Source organism: Pteropus alecto, unplaced genomic scaffold (assembly GCF_000325575.1).
Source record: "Pteropus alecto unplaced genomic scaffold, ASM32557v1 scaffold21, whole genome shotgun sequence".
Taxonomy (NCBI): domain Eukaryota; kingdom Metazoa; phylum Chordata; class Mammalia; order Chiroptera; family Pteropodidae; genus Pteropus; species Pteropus alecto.
Window position 1 is genome coordinate 328,139 of NW_006436282.1, and position 19,444 is coordinate 347,582.

The 19,444-nt window shown below is 33.6% G+C and overlaps 1 protein-coding gene across 1 annotated transcript in view; it reads left to right on the forward strand.

Moving 5' to 3' along the window:
* Positions 1–19,444, forward strand: part of AKAP9 (A-kinase anchoring protein 9) — a 146,044-nt gene that overhangs the window by 121,142 nt on the left and 5,458 nt on the right. The window contains 16 exon segments of the mRNA XM_006911885.3: positions 1,027–1,167; positions 1,656–2,141; positions 2,548–2,611; positions 2,703–2,824; positions 3,402–3,593; positions 3,863–4,051; positions 9,779–9,923; positions 12,854–13,073; positions 13,799–13,949; positions 15,075–15,168; positions 15,171–15,733; positions 16,111–16,319; positions 16,641–16,746; positions 17,255–17,437; positions 18,415–18,615; positions 18,925–19,157. Of these exon segments, the coding sequence (XP_006911947.1) occupies positions 1,027–1,167; positions 1,656–2,141; positions 2,548–2,611; positions 2,703–2,824; positions 3,402–3,593; positions 3,863–4,051; positions 9,779–9,923; positions 12,854–13,073; positions 13,799–13,949; positions 15,075–15,168; positions 15,171–15,733; positions 16,111–16,319; positions 16,641–16,746; positions 17,255–17,437; positions 18,415–18,615; positions 18,925–19,157 (3,299 nt within the window).

Sequence of the window (19,444 nt, forward strand, 5' to 3'; positions counted from 1 at the left end):
TTGCATTTAGCCTTTGTAAGTCTACCTATATAAAGATCTGAAATTGCAGTTATTTCTTAGCAGTAGGACTGATATGAAAGGACCTTTTCACATTCTCACTTTACATATTTATGATTTTGAATTGTAGATGCACAGTCTTATCTGAGCACCAGATTAACTGATATATCAGAATTCTATAAATAGATCATTTATTTTGCAAAGGACAATAATTCTTGCCATTTACTAGGCTTTTTTCTCCTAGCTTACTGGAACTAAAATTACTATAAGTAATATTAAAATAGTGCTACTTTTCATATATATAAAACTTCTAAGAAATGTTTTAGTGACACCTGGTATCTTTTGAGGAAAGTGGCATAAATGGAAAGTTTTCTGAATGGTAACAAATATTTTTATTAATAATTATAAATCTTTAGGATGTATACTAATGACATGATTTACCTTTGATTCCTAGAAAATCATTCTTTTCTTACTGTCTCAAGAATATAAAATGATGGCTCTGAAAGTTTCCCTATTTGTTGAAAGAACATGGATCATTTAAACCCCTTTTATTTTATAGGCAGTCAGTCATTCATGAAAAAAGCTTCATTAGAATATATACATTCCTTCAACTTGGCTATATTTTTTTAAGTGGAAGATGCCTGTATTATGAAAGCAAATCTAAACCCTTCCTAAGCCTTTCATTGTGAGAAATAGAATTACTTTCCTTCAGCCTCCCGACAATTGTGTATCTGGAGTTAAAGAGATTTAACAGCAAGAATCCAGATTTTTAAATGTAATTGTTTTTTAAATGCTAATGTTTGTTAAGCACCTTCAATTCTTTGGATGAAAGGTGCTATATTCTCTCAGTGTAAATTAATAAAAATATTATAGGAAGTTTGTCAGAAAATTTTATGTAATATATAGTCTGTAGTATGTCCCGATAAGAAGTTAGCATTTTCTATTAACACATTTTAAATTTAAAAAAATGCTTATTCCTTCAAAAAAAAAAAAATGATGTGTTTTTTATGTTTTTCCACTGTTATTTAGACAACTACTGAGCTAATTCATACCCAGGAAGAAAGCGGATTTTTTAGTCAGCTTGAGGCTCTTCAAGCTGAATCAGCAGCTACCAAAGAAGAACTTGCCAGTTATAAAGAAAAGGCAGAAAAACTCCAAGAAGAACTTTTGGTAAAATAAGTAACATAGCTGCTAATGCACTTATTTCTACCTATATTTTATTTCAAAGTATATTCTCTTTTATAAAAACAAACCCAGATCCATAGCTTAAAGCTAGAAAAAAAGTAAAAACCTTTGTGAATTTGATGAAAAGTTATAAATTTCTTTACTAGCATCTTCTTGCTTGTTTTGACTTGGAATCTTTCTTAGGAAGATGCTTTTAATCTCTAGTCTATTAACGAAGGAAGAGGAAAACAGATGTTAAGAACTATGAGAACCCATGAGAACCAAAAGTAGAGGCAGATAAAATAATTTAACTTCTATAGTGACCATACATATATACGAATATATATATGGAAACAATGAATGCTTCTGAAGTATTTTTTTTTCTATTATTTTGAGGAAAATAAATATATTAGCATGAATTATACTCTCTACTCTAAATTCTACATTCAGTATTTTAAATTAAATGTTCTACTGTTCTATTCCTTATGTTTCAGGTGAAAGAAACAACTGTGGCATTTCTCCAGAAAGATCTAAGCAAAGTTAGAAATCAACTCACAGAGGCAGAAGAAAAATTATCCTACTTAGAAAAAGAAGATAAGACTGAGGTGCAAGAAAACAGAAGGGTCTGCATATTAGAGCCACTTCCTATTAAAATGGATAAAAGTTCCGCATCCCAGACAGATGGGACTCTCAAAGTCAATAGCAGCAATCAGACTCCACAAATTCGTGTTAGAAATGCAGGAATCCAAATCAACTTACAGAGTGAATGTTCATCAGAAGAAGTCACTGAAATAATCAATCAGTTTACTGAAAAAATTGAGCAGATGCAGGAGCTACATGCTGCTGAAATTTTGGATATGGAATCCAGACATATTTCAGAAACTGAAACCTTGAAAAGAGAACACTGCGTTGCTATTCAGTTACTGACAGAGGAATGTGGTACCTTGAAGGCAGTGTTACAGTGTCTGAGATCTAAAGAGGTATTTGGTTTTCCTAATAAGTGTTTTTCAACATCCTGTGATTTTTTTCAAAATTCTATGTTTTTAAGAGAAAAAGAAATTTGGGACAATCGCTTCCTTATGATAAAATTACAGTTTTAAGTCTTTCATTGTGTAGAGTCAGATAATAACTACCCCCAAAGTTCCTGTGCAGATGTAGAACATGATATTTTCATTCCATAATACATGACTGTTTCTTCTTCTTATGGTAATATCCATAGAGAAAAAATTAAAGACTTGTAAGCCATAAATAGTTTCATTTATTGTGAAAGCTGTGACAGACTTAATTGAGTTACTTAATAGCATTACAAAGACCAAAGTTATTCATTGGACCCTATTTTTATTAACCCAAAAAAAGTTATGTTTTCTGTTTGTTTTCTCTAATTAGGGATCCTCTGTTCCTGAATTAGCACATTCTGATGCTTACCAAACTAGAGAAATATGTTCCAGTGGTAAGTTATATAAATTTCTGGAATTTTTATGGTACACCTGCTTAGAAAGTGTTCGTTTCTTTTTAATAGTCAATGGTTTTCTTTATTTTAGATTCTGGATCAGACTGGGGTCAGGGAATTTATCTTACACAAAGTCAGGGATTTGACTTACCATCAGAAGGCCGAGGAGAAGAAGGTGAAAATTCAACAGATTCATTTCCAAAGAAAATAAAGGTACTAAAGGACATATCTTTTAGTAAAACAGCCAGTGTGGTTTCTATATTAGACATAGTAGTTTATTAGAAGTTATATAGTAAGACTCTCTCTGAAGAGAGCATTGCAGAGCTAGCAGGAACCTTGGGGATTATTAAGTTTTATTTTTGTATTTTGCAGATATTAAAGTATAATGTATTTAATAATTATTTGCATAAAGATTTTTTAAAATTGTTATTACTTATATTTTTATTTGTCAAAATTATTAAAGTAGTCTCAAGGACTAGAAATTATCTCCTGCATAATTTTTTGGTCAAATTCATGGCTATTCATTAAATCCAAGAGAGAGCATTAGATAAATAGAAGGAACAAAGTCACAGGCCATCTTCTGGAATTGGCTTACCCCTCCACAGGGAAAAAGAGGGTATCGAGTAATGGTGGGCTGGTACTTCTTGTCTGCAGTGGCTTTTCTAAAACAGTCTAACAAGGTAAAGCTGTCTTGCTTAAAATGTATTTAAAATGTATTTCTCCTTGTATGTCTGACTGGCATTCTTTGAAGACGTTGTCATAATTCTGGCTTTGTGGTTTTGGTTTCCAGGGATTACTGAGAGCTGTCCATAACGAAGGCATGCAGGTGCTCTCTCTCACTGAATCTCCCTATAATGACAGAGAGGACCATTCTGTTCAACAAGTTTCAGAATCTTGGCTAGAAGAGAGAAGAGCTTACCTCAGTACAATCTCATCTCTTAAGGATTTAATTACCAAAATGCAAGTGCAAAGAGAAGCCGAGGTACTCAAAGAATATTACGCATCTAAATAGTTTGATATTATTTTAATCAATAGTAAGGCACTTTGCAAATTAATATCTTGAATTTCATGATGTATTTTCATGTGAATTACTATATATGGTTTAAATGCCTCAAGTCATACACTTGAAAATAAATTCACATGCTCTTAGGCTTCTAATATTTATTTTGGTTAGTAGCTCAATATGATTTTTAGAATGTTTTTTAAACATGCTTATTTGGAAACTAACTTTTGTTTTTCATACTCTGCTAGGTTTATGATAGTTCTCAATCTCATGAGAGCTTCTCAGACTGGCGAGGTGAACTTCTGCTTGCCCTTCAGCAAGTTTTCTTAAAGGAGCGCAGTGTTTTACTCGCCATATTTCAGACTGAGCTGACAGCTCTGGGTGCTAGTGATGCAGTTGGATTATTCAACTGTTTGGAACAGAGAATACAAGAACAGGTATCAAAGTGAAACTTTTAAGTAAAACATTAAAAGAATGAATGCTTTTTAATAGTAATAAAATGAGTTAATGATTAGTTTTAGAATAAGTCTGAAGGTTAAAATTTTTTTCTTTAATTAAGTTTATTGGGGTAACGTTGGTTAATACAATTATATAATTTTCAGGCGTACATTATCCTTTGACATCTATTCTATTAGTATCTAATAGTATCTATTAGTATATTCTATTGTGTGTTTTCCACCCAAAGTTCAGCTACCATATATTTGATTCCCTTTACCCACTTTATCCTCCCCCTACCCCCGCCCCGCCGTATATTTGCCCCCTTTACCCTGTCTACTTCCCCACTCCTCTCCCACTCCACTAGTAACCACTAGTCTGTAGTCCATGTCCATGAGTCTCTGTTTGATTGTCCTGCTCATTTGTTGCTTTTAGGTTTATATCCCACATATAAGTGATATCATCTGATTTTCAACCTTTTCTGTCTGGCTTATTTCACTTAGCATGATTATCTCGAAGTCCATCCAGGTTGTTGCAAATGGCAGTATTTCATCTCTTTTTATGGCTGAGAAATATTCCATTGTATATATATACAACAGCTTCTTTAGCCAGTCATCTATTGTAGGACATTTCACTTATGTTTTCAAGTCTTTGGGGTAAATACCTAGCAGAGGGATCATATGGTAGATCAATTTCTTAGGTTTTTGAGGAACCTCCATAGTGTTTTCCATAGTGGCTGTACCAATTTGCAGTCCTACCAGCAGTGTATAAGGATTCCTTTTTCTCCACATCCTCTCCAGCATTTGTTATTACTTGTCCTGTTGATTATAGCTGTTTTAATAGGTATGAGATAGTATCTCATTGTGAAGGTTAAAATTTTAACAGGAGCCACTAAGAATATTTAGAAGAAAAATTACTACCTTAAGTATTTTTATCTTATGTTAGGAAATAAATAAGACTGAAATTAGTGAGCTGGTCATCCACCTAAGGAAGTTAGAAAACAAGCAACAGTCAGTTCTCATTATTTGCAGTAGTTAGATTCTGTAAAGTTGCCATGAATGTTGAGCCATTGCTACTAGGGGACATATGGGAGTAGGTTCCTGTGAGCTTCTGCTCATGACATTTTTGCCAACCAGTCAATATATAACCTTGTTTTTTGTGCATTTCTGTTTAAATGTATCTTGTTTACTATATATTGTTGATTCCTTAACACTGAACTCATGACCAACCACATTATAACTCAGGCCTAAACAAGAAACACGTGTTTTCTTCGTAAAATACAGCTTTCTAGTATTTAGGAACATTGGATAATACTTCATCACTATGCTTGGGGACCCTTTTAAACTGCAAAATCTCTAGTAAAAATAGCACAAATGTACAAAAAACACATTTCTAAATGGATGGCAAAAAGGACATTGTTTATAGTATAAGGGATGAAAGAAGAGGCATGGTGTCACCTTGTTTGTCTTTAGCTAGGAACATGTGCATCTGGCCATTTAAAATTTTTGCCACTCTGAGTGTTTTCAAATGACTGTAAAAGCACCGCAAATACTGATTTTGGGGTCACAAATATATTTTAGTGAATAGGCAAATTTGTAAATACACAGTCAACAAATAATGAGGCTCAACTGTAATAAAGAAAAAAGAAGTCGGTGAAATGCATGCACTAGTACAATAGAGAGGATAAAAATGTTAAAAGTTGGTGTTTTGAAAGGCTAATAAAAATTTTTCTGGAGAATTGGTTAATGAACATGGTAATTTATTTTCTAACATACGAAAAAAATTTAGGAATGAAAATAGGATCATAACTAAAGATATAGTTGAGATATAAAAATAATAGAATATTATGAATAACTTTATGTCAATTCAAAACCTTAGGAGAAATGGACAGATTTTCTAGAAGAATGTTTTCTATCAAAACTCATTCGGGAAGAAATAAAAAACCTGAAAAGACCTATAAGTAGTAAAAGAATCAAATCAGTAGTTCATAACACTTGGAGCCCAGATCTTGATCTTTAAGTATATTCTCCATTAAAGGAATTTGGACTCTTAGGAGAAATGGCTGATCCCAGGGCTGGAGCAAAGAAAGTACAAGATAAATCTGGAATATCTCATTTTGCTAAAAAGGAATTGTTCAAAGAATAAAAGTGATATGTCAAAAGGTAACAGAAGCCAGCTTGAAGGAGATCCCACTGGCTAAATTTGGGACAATTTCAACATCAAACTAAGTAATGAGTGTGACAGATTATAAACCAAAGAGTAAATAAGAATTCATGAGTTCATAAAAATATAATAAATGAATAAAAATTCTTTTTTACAGTTAGAATGCCAACTAGTGTGTAGAAGAAATGAAAGAATTAGTAAATCACCCGTTATTAAACACTATAGTCATAGTCAACTCAGTGTGATCAGGAAAGTATATTTACATAGTCTCAAAGTAAATCATCAGAAAATCCTTTTTAATTACAAAAAGAAAAGCAATAAGTTTACAGTGGAGAAACTTGCAAGTACCACCTTAACCAAGTGATCAGAGTTAATATCACCAGTAATGGAAAAGACATACATCATGTACTTCCTGATATGAAGGACACAATATCACTTTTGTGCATAGGGACAAAATTTACTCATAGGGACATATTAGACCAAAACAAATTGATCCCATTACACATCTATCAGAATGGCCAAAATAAAAATTAGTGACAATGCCAAGTTGCTGACAGAGAATCTCTCATATATTCTTGTTAGGGATATAAAATGGGGAGAGCCACTCTGGAAACTGATCTGGCAGTTTCTCATAAAGTTAAATATACACTTACCATACAACTTATAAGTCATACTCACAGGTATTTAATCTGACAGAAACGAAAACTTACATCTCCATAAAAACCTATACATGAATATTCATTAGCAGTTTTATTTGTGGTAGCCCAAAGCTGGAAACAACCCAAGTGTCCTTTGACAGGTGAATGGATGAACAAATTATAGTAGATCCATACAATGAAATACTACTCAGCAATGAAAAAGGAACAAACTATTGATACTCTCAACTTCTTGTATCATATAAACTCCTGAAATGATGAAATTATAGTGATAGAGGACAGAACAGTGGTTTTTAGGAGTTAGGTTTGAAGAGAGGATGTGACTGCAAAGGAGTTTCTTTGTGTTGATGAAACAGTTCTGTATCTTGATTGCAGAGGTATTTACATGAACCTATGCATGTGATAAAATTTCATACTTCTGTACACAAAGAAAATGAATGAGTGCACATAAAAATTAATGATATCTGAATAAGTCCTGCAGTTTAAATAGTATTATACCAATGTCAGTTTCCTGGTTTTGATAATATACTATAGTTATGTAAGATCTTATCAGGGAAACTGGCTGAAGGGTACATATCTTAAATTATTTCAAAATAAAAGGGTTTTAAAAATTGAGGGGTCATACTACAAAATAACTAGCCTGTTCAAAAATTCAAAGTCACAAAAAACAAAGACTTTTACAGATCACTTTTGTTCCCTTTTGCTATTAAGGACATTTAGCAAAATTTAAATAAGCTTTATACAGTATAGTAGATTATAGTAGGTTAATTTCCACTTTGATAATTGTACTGTGATTTGTAAAAGAATGTTCTTGTTCTTAGGAAATATACACTGTTGTTTTAGAGGTTGAGGAACATCTGCCTGCAACATATCCTCACACATTTTGGAAAAGAAAAATAATGATATGTGCATGTCTGTGTATAGATATACACAGAGATATATATATATATATATATATACACACACACACACAGAATGGTAAAGTAAATGTGGTTAACATTTGGGGAATTTGGATGAAGGATATATGGAGATTCCTTGCACAATTTTTGGAGCTTTTCTGTGAGTCTGAAATTACATCAAAATATGAAATTAAAAACAATTTTTTAAAACTCTACCCATAAGAATTACCCTAAGCCCAAATGGTTTTATAGGTGAAATCTACTAAGCATTCAAGGAATAGCTAATTCCAATCTTACACATATGCTCTTCATTGTTGGCTGATTGGAGGAATGCCCGATCTTTTTGTGAGGAAGCTAGTATAACCCTGTTCCCAAAATCAGACAAAGATAATACAAGAAATAAAAAATATGGCTCGAGGTTGTTCCTGAAAATAGATGCAAAAATCCTAAACAAAATATTAACATACCAAATCCACCAATGTACGTATTTTTAAAGGCACAGTCACCTACACTTATCCAGGGTTGCAAATATAGCATAATACTTAATAGCATACTATTAAAAATAACTCATGTGACTCATTACTTCAACAAATTAAAGGGAAAAAAGATGATCATCTGAAAAGATAAAGCTAATTAATTAGAATGAAGAATTTTATACTTTAAAATACCTTAAAACAAATAACAAACTAAAAAAGGGATTTCCGGACCTAAATAAAGGATTTGTCTAGCAAAAACCTACAACAGTCATCACATCTGATAGTTCAATATTAAAAATATTTTTTAACAAAGCGTTTAACTTTGTCCTAAATGTCTAGCTAGCAAAGCAAGAAAAGTAAATAAAATAAATAAAGGTTGGGGAAAGGGGAGACCCCTTATTCACTCACATAGAATACCAAAGAGAATCTCTGCACACAGATTTTTATAATAAAAAAGTTTGATAATATTGCTGGAGAGAAGATAAAGATGTAGAATCTGATTTCTCAACAAAAATAAAATATAATTTTAAAAATAATTATTTATAGTAGCATTAAATGGATAAATTCCTGAAAATATATAAACTACCAAAACTAACTCAAGAAAAAATTAAAAATCTGAATAGATATATAATAAAGAGTTCAATTAGTAATTCTAAAACCTCTCACAAAGAAAAGCCCAGAATCAGATGGTTTCACAGGTGATTTCTACCAAATGTTTAAAGAATTAATGTCAGTCCTTAACAAAATCATCCAAATAAAGAAGAGAAGGGATCACTTCCCAACCCACTCTGTAAGGCTGGTATTGCTGATTACAAAACCAGACAAAGACATCACAAGTAAAGAAAGCTACTGACCAAGTATCCAATGAGGTTAAAACAACCAGTGGATAAATGGGCAGATGACATACGTGCTCTCATGGAAGACGATAAAGACTATTCAATAATTAAATAAAAAGATACTCAGAATGTACTCTTTTATTTATGATATGAAATACTATATAATAATGAAAATGAATGTGAAGTAGTGCTGCCTGTGTCAAGACAGTTGGTTCACTAATAGGTTAAGTGAAAAAGACAAATTACACCAAGATGAATACAATATAATGCCATTTATATAAAGTTTTAAAACGTAAAACAGTATTGTATATTGTTTAGGATATGTATGTAACATAATATACAGAAAGTATGAAATTAACACCAGACTTAGACTTTGGTTATTTCTTGAGCAGGTGGTACAGAGGAGGATGTGTTCCGGAGGTTGTACACAGGGGGCTTTAGTTGTATAGGTGCTGTTTCTCAGGTTAAGTACATGGGTGTTTATAAGTCTTAATGTTTTCTTGTGTGTTTGAAGAATTTCAAAATAAACATAAAGATTAATAACCAGAAAGTAAATACTAATGAACAGGAAGAGGAAATTAATAATTTCTTTTCAAAATTTTAGCATGTGTATTCCATTCATTCTTCAGACTTCCTGCTTGTTAATTTTATTGTCTTTACAGCTCTCTTCACCTGATTTTTTACTTTGCATTGTTATAGGGTATTGAATATCGAGCAGCTATGGAATTCCTTCAGAAAGCAGATAGAAGGAGTTTGTTATCTGAAATTCAAGCACTGCGTGCTCAAATGGATGGTATAAAAATGACGCTGAAAAGAGAACAAGAGAATGAACAACCAAACCAAGGTATGCTGTATGATAGGCTTATATGGTGTACAAATAGGTGAAAATATTTCACTTTGTCTTTCATCCTATTATTCAGTTAAAACACATTTCTCCTTAGTCACACTTTTTCTCATTCTCATATCAAAGAGATAATATACATTAATTACTCTAGGGATTAAAGGATTGTCCAGTTGGTTTTAAATATATATATGTTTTTATATACATATATATCTGAGTGTATATATAGTTATGTATTTTATACACACACCAACACATATAACCTCGAACACAGTTGACCCTCGAACAACATGGGAGTTAGGGGCAGTGACCACCCGAGCAGTTGAAACTCTGAGGATACTTTAAGACAGTCAGCCCCTTGCATATTTCAGTTTCCAACCACAGATCAAAAATTCAGTATTTTTTTTTTTGAGTTGAAAAATATTTATTTACATTAGAGTTCTCTAACCAGGTACAAACTCATATTTAGCTTTGAGAATAGAAATAAAATAGGTAATACGCAATCTTGCTGTGCCATCTAAGCTTATTGCTCCATCTTAAACAAAAGCAACAGTTCTTGAAATTGGGAAGAAGGGGTGGTTGTGGAGGTGAGGAGGTTGTTGCTCAGTTACTGCAAAGAAAAAATGCTGTGTGTGACACAGGCTGGTAAGGACATGCTTTAAAATACCAAAGGACTTGGTTTTATCTTCTGTAGAGTTTGAAGACAACCTTTGCTAGCTATGTGTGGAGAGAGAATGACAGTAACTCTTACAAAATACTTTAATCAAAAAGACTGTAATTTTCTGACATGGAAACAGATATATTTAATTTAAAGTGAATAAGCATTGCCTTGACAAGGTTGTTTTGCCCATTAAGTTCATTATCTTTCTTTCTTTGAACTCTTTATGAGGATAACCTAAAAGAAAAAAAAATTCACAATGAAAGCAACTATTCCTTTTTTAATTCTTTTTTTATTGTGAACTATGTAACATGAATACAAAAAAAAAGTGCAAAAAGTAAAAATAGGCAGTATAACAAATTATTAAATGAGTATCTGTGGAAATATCCCTATATTAAGTACCCCAGAAGCCCCCTTCCCACACACATACTCCTCTACTAACCTAGAGGGAACAATTATCCTGATTTTTTTTGTTGTTTTACTATCTATTTATAAATTCCTAAACCTTATAAGTTTAAAGTTTTTCCTGCTTTCGGACTTTCTCACTCTATATATGTTTGTGTCTTGCTTTTTTCACCTCTCTGTGACATTCTTCTGCACATTATTGTGCAGTGTTTCTGATGCATACATGCGTAAGTGCTCTGGGTACATACCCAGGAGTAGAATTGTTAGGTTAATAGAATACATATCTTCAAATTTATCAGATAATCCCAAACTGGTTTCCAAAGTGGTCACATCAATTTGTACACTTACTAGCAGTATATGAGAGTTCTGTTGCTTCACATCTTTGCCAACAGTTGATATTGTCAGAACTCTATTGCCAATCTGATGAGTGTGCAGTGGATTGTTATTTGTGGTTTTAATTTATATTTAATTACTGAAGTAGTTTAGTCCTTTTGTCATTTGATTATTGACTGGCTAGATTTCCACTTTTGTGATGTGCTTGCTTATATCTTCCCTACTTTCAATAGGGGTGTCTGTTCATTTACATTGAGCTGCATGGGAAAATCATTAGAGAGTAAAGCGAAATGTAAAATTTTCATCATATTTAGTGTAGACACATGTCTTTGTCTTCAGTTATGTTTAATATAATGATAGAAACTCCTGTCTTTTTTAAATTTTGAAAATTACACCATAGTCTTACATTTGTCTTTGGAAAGCTGAAGATTTTAAATGTCTTAAAATAGTTTAGAGAAAACAGATATAATGAGATCACAAATTAAATATATCCCTTATATTTAGACATAGAATTAATTGAAGATTGTTTTTAAAGAGTTGCTTAGTATATTTTACTGAAGTTAAATCAAACCCCATTGAAAGCTTAATTATCACATAGATATATATTTATATATGTAAATCCTTAGCCTCTACTCCCTAAGACATAGTTCTAAAAGCCTAAATTAACATGATTATCTTCTAAAGCCAATATTATTTCTGCTTCTTAACATCAGTAATGTGAATTGTACTATTAAGTGATGAACTTTGATAAAATTGTTTAAGTTAAAAATATATCTGTGATGGAATAGTGAAACAAAAGAATAGAGTAAAAATCACACCTAGAATCTTCTAAATCCTAAAATAATGACTATTAATATACAAGTAAATATGTCTCCAGACCTGTCATTGTACATATGTATATGTTTATATTTTTCACAAAAATAGGATTCTAATGCATATTTTACAAGTTTTTTAAAAATTTATTATGCTTAGGGAGTTAATATTTCAGTTTGATTTCATTGTAACAAACCTATAGCAAGAGTTTGGTTGGTTTTTAAAGAAAAAAAAAACTTGATCCAAATTGGGGTTTGGGCTTCCCTCTTCTCTTACTCGTAAGTTCCTAGGGACTCTCTGTGAAGGAGGGCCAAACAAAAGCCAGCAGTGCCGACGGTTGCAGCCATGGTTACGTGGGTAACTCCTGGAAGGACTTGGTGTGCCTATCAGAATGCGAGCTATAGGAATTCCAAATGAACAAATACAGGTTTCTATTGTGTGAACACTTGAAGTATTTTTTATTTCAAGTCTTGTATCCATTAACGTATTCTGTTAACCTTTTATCATACTTAGATATTTATAGTTCTGAAATCTTGATCATTAGCACTGTGAGGAAAATATGTATAAAATGTATTTATATGAATTTCTAACTTTTGGGACTATAATATTTTCACATTTGCTTCGTAATAATCTAAATTTCAAGTCAGTTCTTATCAACAAAATATTTATAAACCAAATGCGAATGGCTCAATCATACTTTAAATATTAAAAATTTTCCATTTAGAACTCTTGGAATATAACATACAGCAGAAGCAGTCTCAAATGCTGGAGATGCAAGTGGAGCTCAGCAGTGCGAAAGACAGAGCAACAGAATTGCAGGAACAACTGAGTTCTGAGAAAATGGTGGTTGCTGAACTGAAGAGTGAACTTGCACAAACTAAACTGGAACTAGAAACAACACTTAAGGCACAGCATAAGCACCTCAAGGAATTAGAGGCATTCAGGTGTGCCAAGCTTCCTTACAAACCTGTGTTAGTGAAGAAAGTGGGATGATTTTGTCACAGACATTGTGCAGATCTTACAAAAACAACACTATACATGATGTTTAAATAGCATGAAACTTTATTTATAGGAAGAACCACAGTGGAAAGGAAAAACTCCAAATTTTTCCAGCTGACAAACTCAATTAAGTATTGGCTTACTCTCTACTGTGGCTTCAGTTCTGTTTGAGACTTGTTGTATAAAAATACATAATTTTGACATTTATTTTACCACCTAATAATTTGAAATGACATTTATGATCTCAATGGAATTCATGGTTTAGTTGGCTAATACATGCAAAATGTTTTTAAAGATATGCAAAATGCTTATAAAAAGAATTGTTTGTGTAAATACTGAGATATTCTGCTTGCTACGGACACATTTACAAGTAGTCTTTGTTTTGAACATTGTTTTTACACACAAACACGTGGTAATTCCCGTGTTCAGTAGAAGACAAAGGAAAATTTTATTAATGTTATTTTGTAACAGTTGGTTTGCAATGGTAAATAATAACTAATAGTTGTACTACTAAAACAGTAACTTTGAAATGAATTTTTGCATGGTTTATATTTTCCTATTAGCTAGTTTACAGTGTGCCTCTACTTTTTCAGTAGAAGCTGTACTCAGTCTTTCTCTGTCACTATATAGTAGAAGTTGTTTTATGAAAGTTCCTTTGTCTCTGATTTAGGTTGGAAGTTAAAGATAAAACAGATGAAGTACATTTGCTTAATGATACATTGGCAAGTGAACAGAAAAAATCCAGAGAACTCCAGTGGGCTTTGGAGAAAGAGAAAGCCAAACTGGGTCGCAATGAAGAGCGTGATAAAGAAGAACTTGAGGTATTGTCTGTCTTTAAATCTGTAGAAAATCCAAAACGAAGGGAGGGTCTGGAGGCCTTTCACTTTCTGAAATGTCAACCTTAGAGTCTTTACGAGGTACAATAAGTTGTTTGCTGTGTGTTGAATAATGTTATAGTGTCATCCAAACTATTTTATCAAGAAATGCTAATGATGTTTTTTTTGCTTTACTACATCCAAGGATCCATACAGACTGTTCTACAACACATGTTTTGGGACTGTGAATTAGTATATATACAATTTGATAAATATAGCAATCATGCAGAGGTAGTTTTGGTTCCCAGATTCTTCTAGGTTAAGGGAACAGTGATACTTTTCCGGCAGGAAAAGCCCCTGCTGCTGTATTTTAAGAAAACTCTTAAATGAGTCCCTTCTCTCTGAGTACGCTCCCGGAGAGGCACACCCAGACTCTCACAGCTCGCAGTCAAGGCGGGTTGTACCACACGCAGTGCGCCACTGGCTCAGAGTCTTCAATCCACATCATCCCAGACCCCTTAGCTCTATACTAAAAAAACACAAAACACACAGCTGTGTAGCCAGCATTTCTGCCCTATTACTTTTCAGGTGTTTGTTTGTTCGTTTGTTTTTAATGGCCACTGTGGTAGCCTCCAGGCGTAGTAAGCTCTCTACCTGGCAAGGACATGTTATGTCCTCAGGTATTGATTACTATTTTTTATCATTACAAATTTGCATAGGTTTTGAATAGTTTGTCCCTAACCCCACTATCCCCATAAGCCCAATTATTTTTAGTATGTGATACTGGGAAACAAAGTTTTTCAGTAACTCATATCACATTATAACAGAAGTATTTTTAATCATTATTCCTAGAAGAAATGTACCCTGCTTCATATTCCTTAGCCAGATATGGTTAATGTTTGGGGAGAAAGTATTATTTAGCTTAGCTATCTTTTGTTTATACTCTTTGATGAAAATCAACTGGCTGTCCAAATAATTATGCTCTAACCACTGAAAATTTCAGTTAATAAACTAGATAATCGGTTCCATTACCAAATACTACCGACTTAGTATTAATAAAGACACAATTGTATACTTACAAAGTATTGTAATAATATTAACAAATTCTTAAATTCGACTTTCTTCTATAAGGATCTGAAATTTTCACTTGAGAGTCAGAAACAAAGGAATATTCAGCTAAATCAACTTTTAGAACAACAAAAACGACTTCTGAACAAATCTCAGCAGAAAGAGTGCTACATGATGCCCAGTTATCAGAAGAACGAGGTCGAAACTTAGAGCTTCAAGTACTTCTTGAATCCGAGAAAGTTCGGATTCAGGAAATGAGTAGCACCCTGGATAGGGAGCGGGAATTGCATGCACAGATGCAGCAGAGCAGTGATGATGGTGGGCAGCCTCGGCCCTCCTTACCCTCCGAGGACCTCCTTAAGGAGCTTCAGAAACAGTTAGAGGAGAAACACAGTCGCATAGTAGAATTGTTAAGTGAGACCGAGAAATATAAACTGGATTCTTTGCAAACAAGACAGCAAATGGAAAAGGATAGGCAGGTTCACAGGAAGACATTGCAGACAGAACAAGAGGCTAACACTGAGGGTCAGAGGAAAATGCACGAGCTCCAGTCCAAAGTGGAAGATCTTCAACGCCAGCTGGAAGAGAAAAGGCAACAAGTTTATAAGTTAGACCTTGAAGGAAAACGACTGCAAGGGATTATGCAGGAATTCCAGAAGCAAGAACTAGAACGAGAAGAAAAACGAGAAAGTAGAAGAATTCTGTATCAGAATCTTAATGAGGTAAATTCATGCTTTGTTTTAGAGTATTTTTTAAATTTTTGATATTGGATTAAATTATTTAAATAGCTATGTACAAATTTAAAAATGAAATCTATAGACATTTATTTGGAGTATAAACAGTACAGCTGATCCTCAGATAACATTGTTTTATTCAACTTTGTTTTGTTATGAGGTTGATGAGATGCAGTAGGAACTTAACTCTTATTTACATCAATTAGCCTATGGTAAAATTGGTTTCATTATATGTCATTTTGCTTAGAGTCACAGAACCTATCAGTGACATCGAGGACTTAACTATAATTATGTCCCCTTAAGAAAGAATGTGATATGCTGTTCATTTATAATTATTGGGATTTTTTTCTGCCCAAAATTTCCAGCCAACCACATGGAGTTTAACCAGTGATCGAACTAGAAATTGGGTTCTTCAACAGAAAATAGAAGGAGAGACAAAGGAATCAAGCTATCCTAAACTGATTGAAATGAATGGAGGAGGAACTGGCCATAATCATCAATTAGAAATGATCAGACAAAATCTTCAACATGTGGCTTCAAAACTACAGCATCTAGCCCAGAAAGCCTCCAGCAGGTGAGACCTTTCTGCCTGACCTTTGGAAAGGGCTTTCTTAGACAAGCTGAACAGTATCTGTCCCTCACTAATAGCCAGCCAAGGGTGGGGGATTGAAATTTTAGTTAATGTTTGTTTACATCAGGAGGTGATATTCTTTAACAGAGCTCATATACCTGAAAACAAATATCTTAACACTTTGACCTACAGATAGAGATCACTTAATGTAAGAGAAGGGTGATAGGTGAAGCAGAGTGTTGCCTGATCTATGTTTGTGCTGGTCAGCACTGCTAATTGAGAAGATCTCTTTTGACTTTGGTTTTTGGGGGGTTTTTTTTGAAGATTGCAGTTTGAAACAGCAGATGATGAAGATTTCATTTGGGTTCAAGAAAATATTGATGGAATTATTTTACAACTGCAAAAATTAACTGGCCAGGCAGGCAAAGAGGTAAGACTTTTTAAAAACTCTTTGTAAAGTATCAAAGCAGAAATTTATTGGAAACTATATGAATCATTTGAAACTGGCACCATATTTTCTAGAGTTTTACTTTTATCTTTTTATTTATTTTAAATATTAATAATAATGTTTACCTTCTCCCAGTAGAACATAGTGAAAGCTTGAGGGGAAATTAACTTTCATTATCATTATTGAATATTAGATTGACCTCTTATTGTATTATGATAACCTTTACTCCTGCCTTACCAAGCAACTGTAGCTCCCTGAAAGCAACACATTCTTGCTCAAGCATCTGCGCCTTTACACATGCTGCTCCTTCTGCTTAATATACCCTTCCCTGTCTTCTTTCCTGCCTGATAAATTCCTGCTTATCACTTGAGGCTCAACACAAGCATCATTTCTTCATAAAATTATTGTTCTCAGTGCCTGTCCATGTTTTAGTATGTATTATTTGTAAACATTCGTGCTTATGTGACCTTATGCCATTTTATCTTTCTAGCCTACCTCAGTGTCCCCAAGTATGTCTTGTGGCTCATTGACTGAAAGACTACTGAGACAAAATGCTGAGCTGACAGGACATATCAGCCAATTGACCGAAGAAAAGAATGATTTAAGAAACCTGATTACGAAGCTGGAAGAACAGATCAGGTGGTATCGACAGACAGGAGCTGGCAGAGATTATGTACGTCTGTCTTTCTCATGTCCACATATTGGAAGTAGTGCAAAGAAAGTTATAATTTTTGCTATCTGGTTTAAATTTTTAACCCTGATAATGTAAAAATATTAAGTGTCCAATTCTTATTAGAATAATTGGAAAATTTTATAGGGATGACAATAATAATAATAATAATAGCTATGATTTATTGGGAGCCTTCTCTGTGCGAGATTCTGTGTTTATACCTTCACAATCTGTAATCCACATCCAGCATTGCACATGAGAAAAATAAAGTCAGCTGTCAAAGATCAAAAGCCAGATACTCTGCTACCTATCAAACAGCAGCAGACATGTGTTAAAGATGTTCAGATTTGAATTCTGACTGTTCTCTTAAGTTATCTATCAGTTATTGTGTTCGTAACTGAAAAAGATGCCATTAAATTTTATATTTTAGTCTAATAAACTACTCTGGGGATTTATTTAAAATTTTTTTTTATTTAATAACTACAAAATAAATTGCTAGCTTTTATAATATAAAAATAGAGAAGACCTGTAAAACAGCTGTGCAGTCCAACACACAGTAACACACCCACACAGCTTCTGTAGGGATCCTTTCCCCCAGTGTACATGCCAGGCGCTTCTGTCCTCACTTCTCCAATGCACTATTTCAGGCCCAGGCTCAACATTTGGACCGAGATAGTCTGTCTATTTAGTCTCTAGACTTTTTCAAATCAAAGCTCTGCTAGGTTTAAACACCTTCTCTGGGACCACAAGGATTTCACAAGGATTTTTGGTTGCAAAATTAATTTTCTCAGCAAAGGACCGTGTAGTTAAAGTTAGTATATATTCTTTAATGTCCGTTGAGATTAGCTTTGAACTTTCCCTAAGGTTGGAAAGCTGAGACTTCTATATCCTCCATAGGCATCCCTTTAACGTGTTTGAATCAGATTTTTCTTTAGAGACTTGTTCTTAAAAATCATTTAAGTAGTCTCTGATCTTTACAGTTTTCTAGGTTTTCCTTCAGTGGTGGCACCAACATTGAAGCCATCATTGCTTCTGAAAAAGAAGTATGGGACAGAGAGAAGCTAGCTCTCCAAAAATCTTTGAAGAGGGCAGAAGCCGAAGTATACAAATTGAAGGCTGAACTAAGAAATGAAGCTTTACTTCAAAATCTGAGCCCTGATTCTGATCATACTACTGTAAAGGTATGCAACATCTTCCATCTAAACTTATACCGAATGAAGCCGGTCCTCTTCTTTTGCCTTGTTTCATCTCTCACAAATCCAAAATAAACAAAAAGCCTAACTATAACAGTATTCAGATTCCAGTGACTAAAAGGAGGCAGAAGTATAAGATTAAGTTTAATTATCTTTACTTTCAACTTTGCCGATAGGGTACCTGCCATCCTACTGCCACTACTCCTTTTTAAAAAATAAAATCTAGGTTATCTTCCCCTAGAGAACAATGTGAATGACTCAATAATGTTTTAATGTTCTTCCCTTCTTTAAACATAGAGAATATATGGTAAGTACCTGAGGGCAGAAAGTTTTCGGAAAGCTCTCATATATCAGAAGAAATACCTGCTGCTGTTACTGGGTGGCTTCCAGGAATGTGAAGATGCCACCCTGGCTCTGCTTGCCCGCATGGGGGGGCAGCCAGCCTTCACGGATCTGGAGGTGATCACCAACCGTCCAAAGGGCTTCACCAGGTTTCGGTCGGCTGTCAGAGTGTCCATGGCAATTTCAAGGTAAAGTGCTTGAAAAAAAATCCATTTTAATAGACTCTCTAAAAGTACTACTTATTTTTAATCTTTTCTCCTTTTTTCTGCCTGTTGTGCTCTGTATTCGTACACTATGAGACATTTACCGTAACTAAAACATGCCTGCTTCTTTCTAGGTTTTCATCCTTTTTTTAGTAGGGACAGTTTATGTTGTCCCATAGAGACCCTATGAAAAGGGCCTTCCCAGATGCAGGCAGCTGGTGACTTGGAGCTGACACATTCAATCTGGATTTTTTTTTTTTTTCTAAACCTGA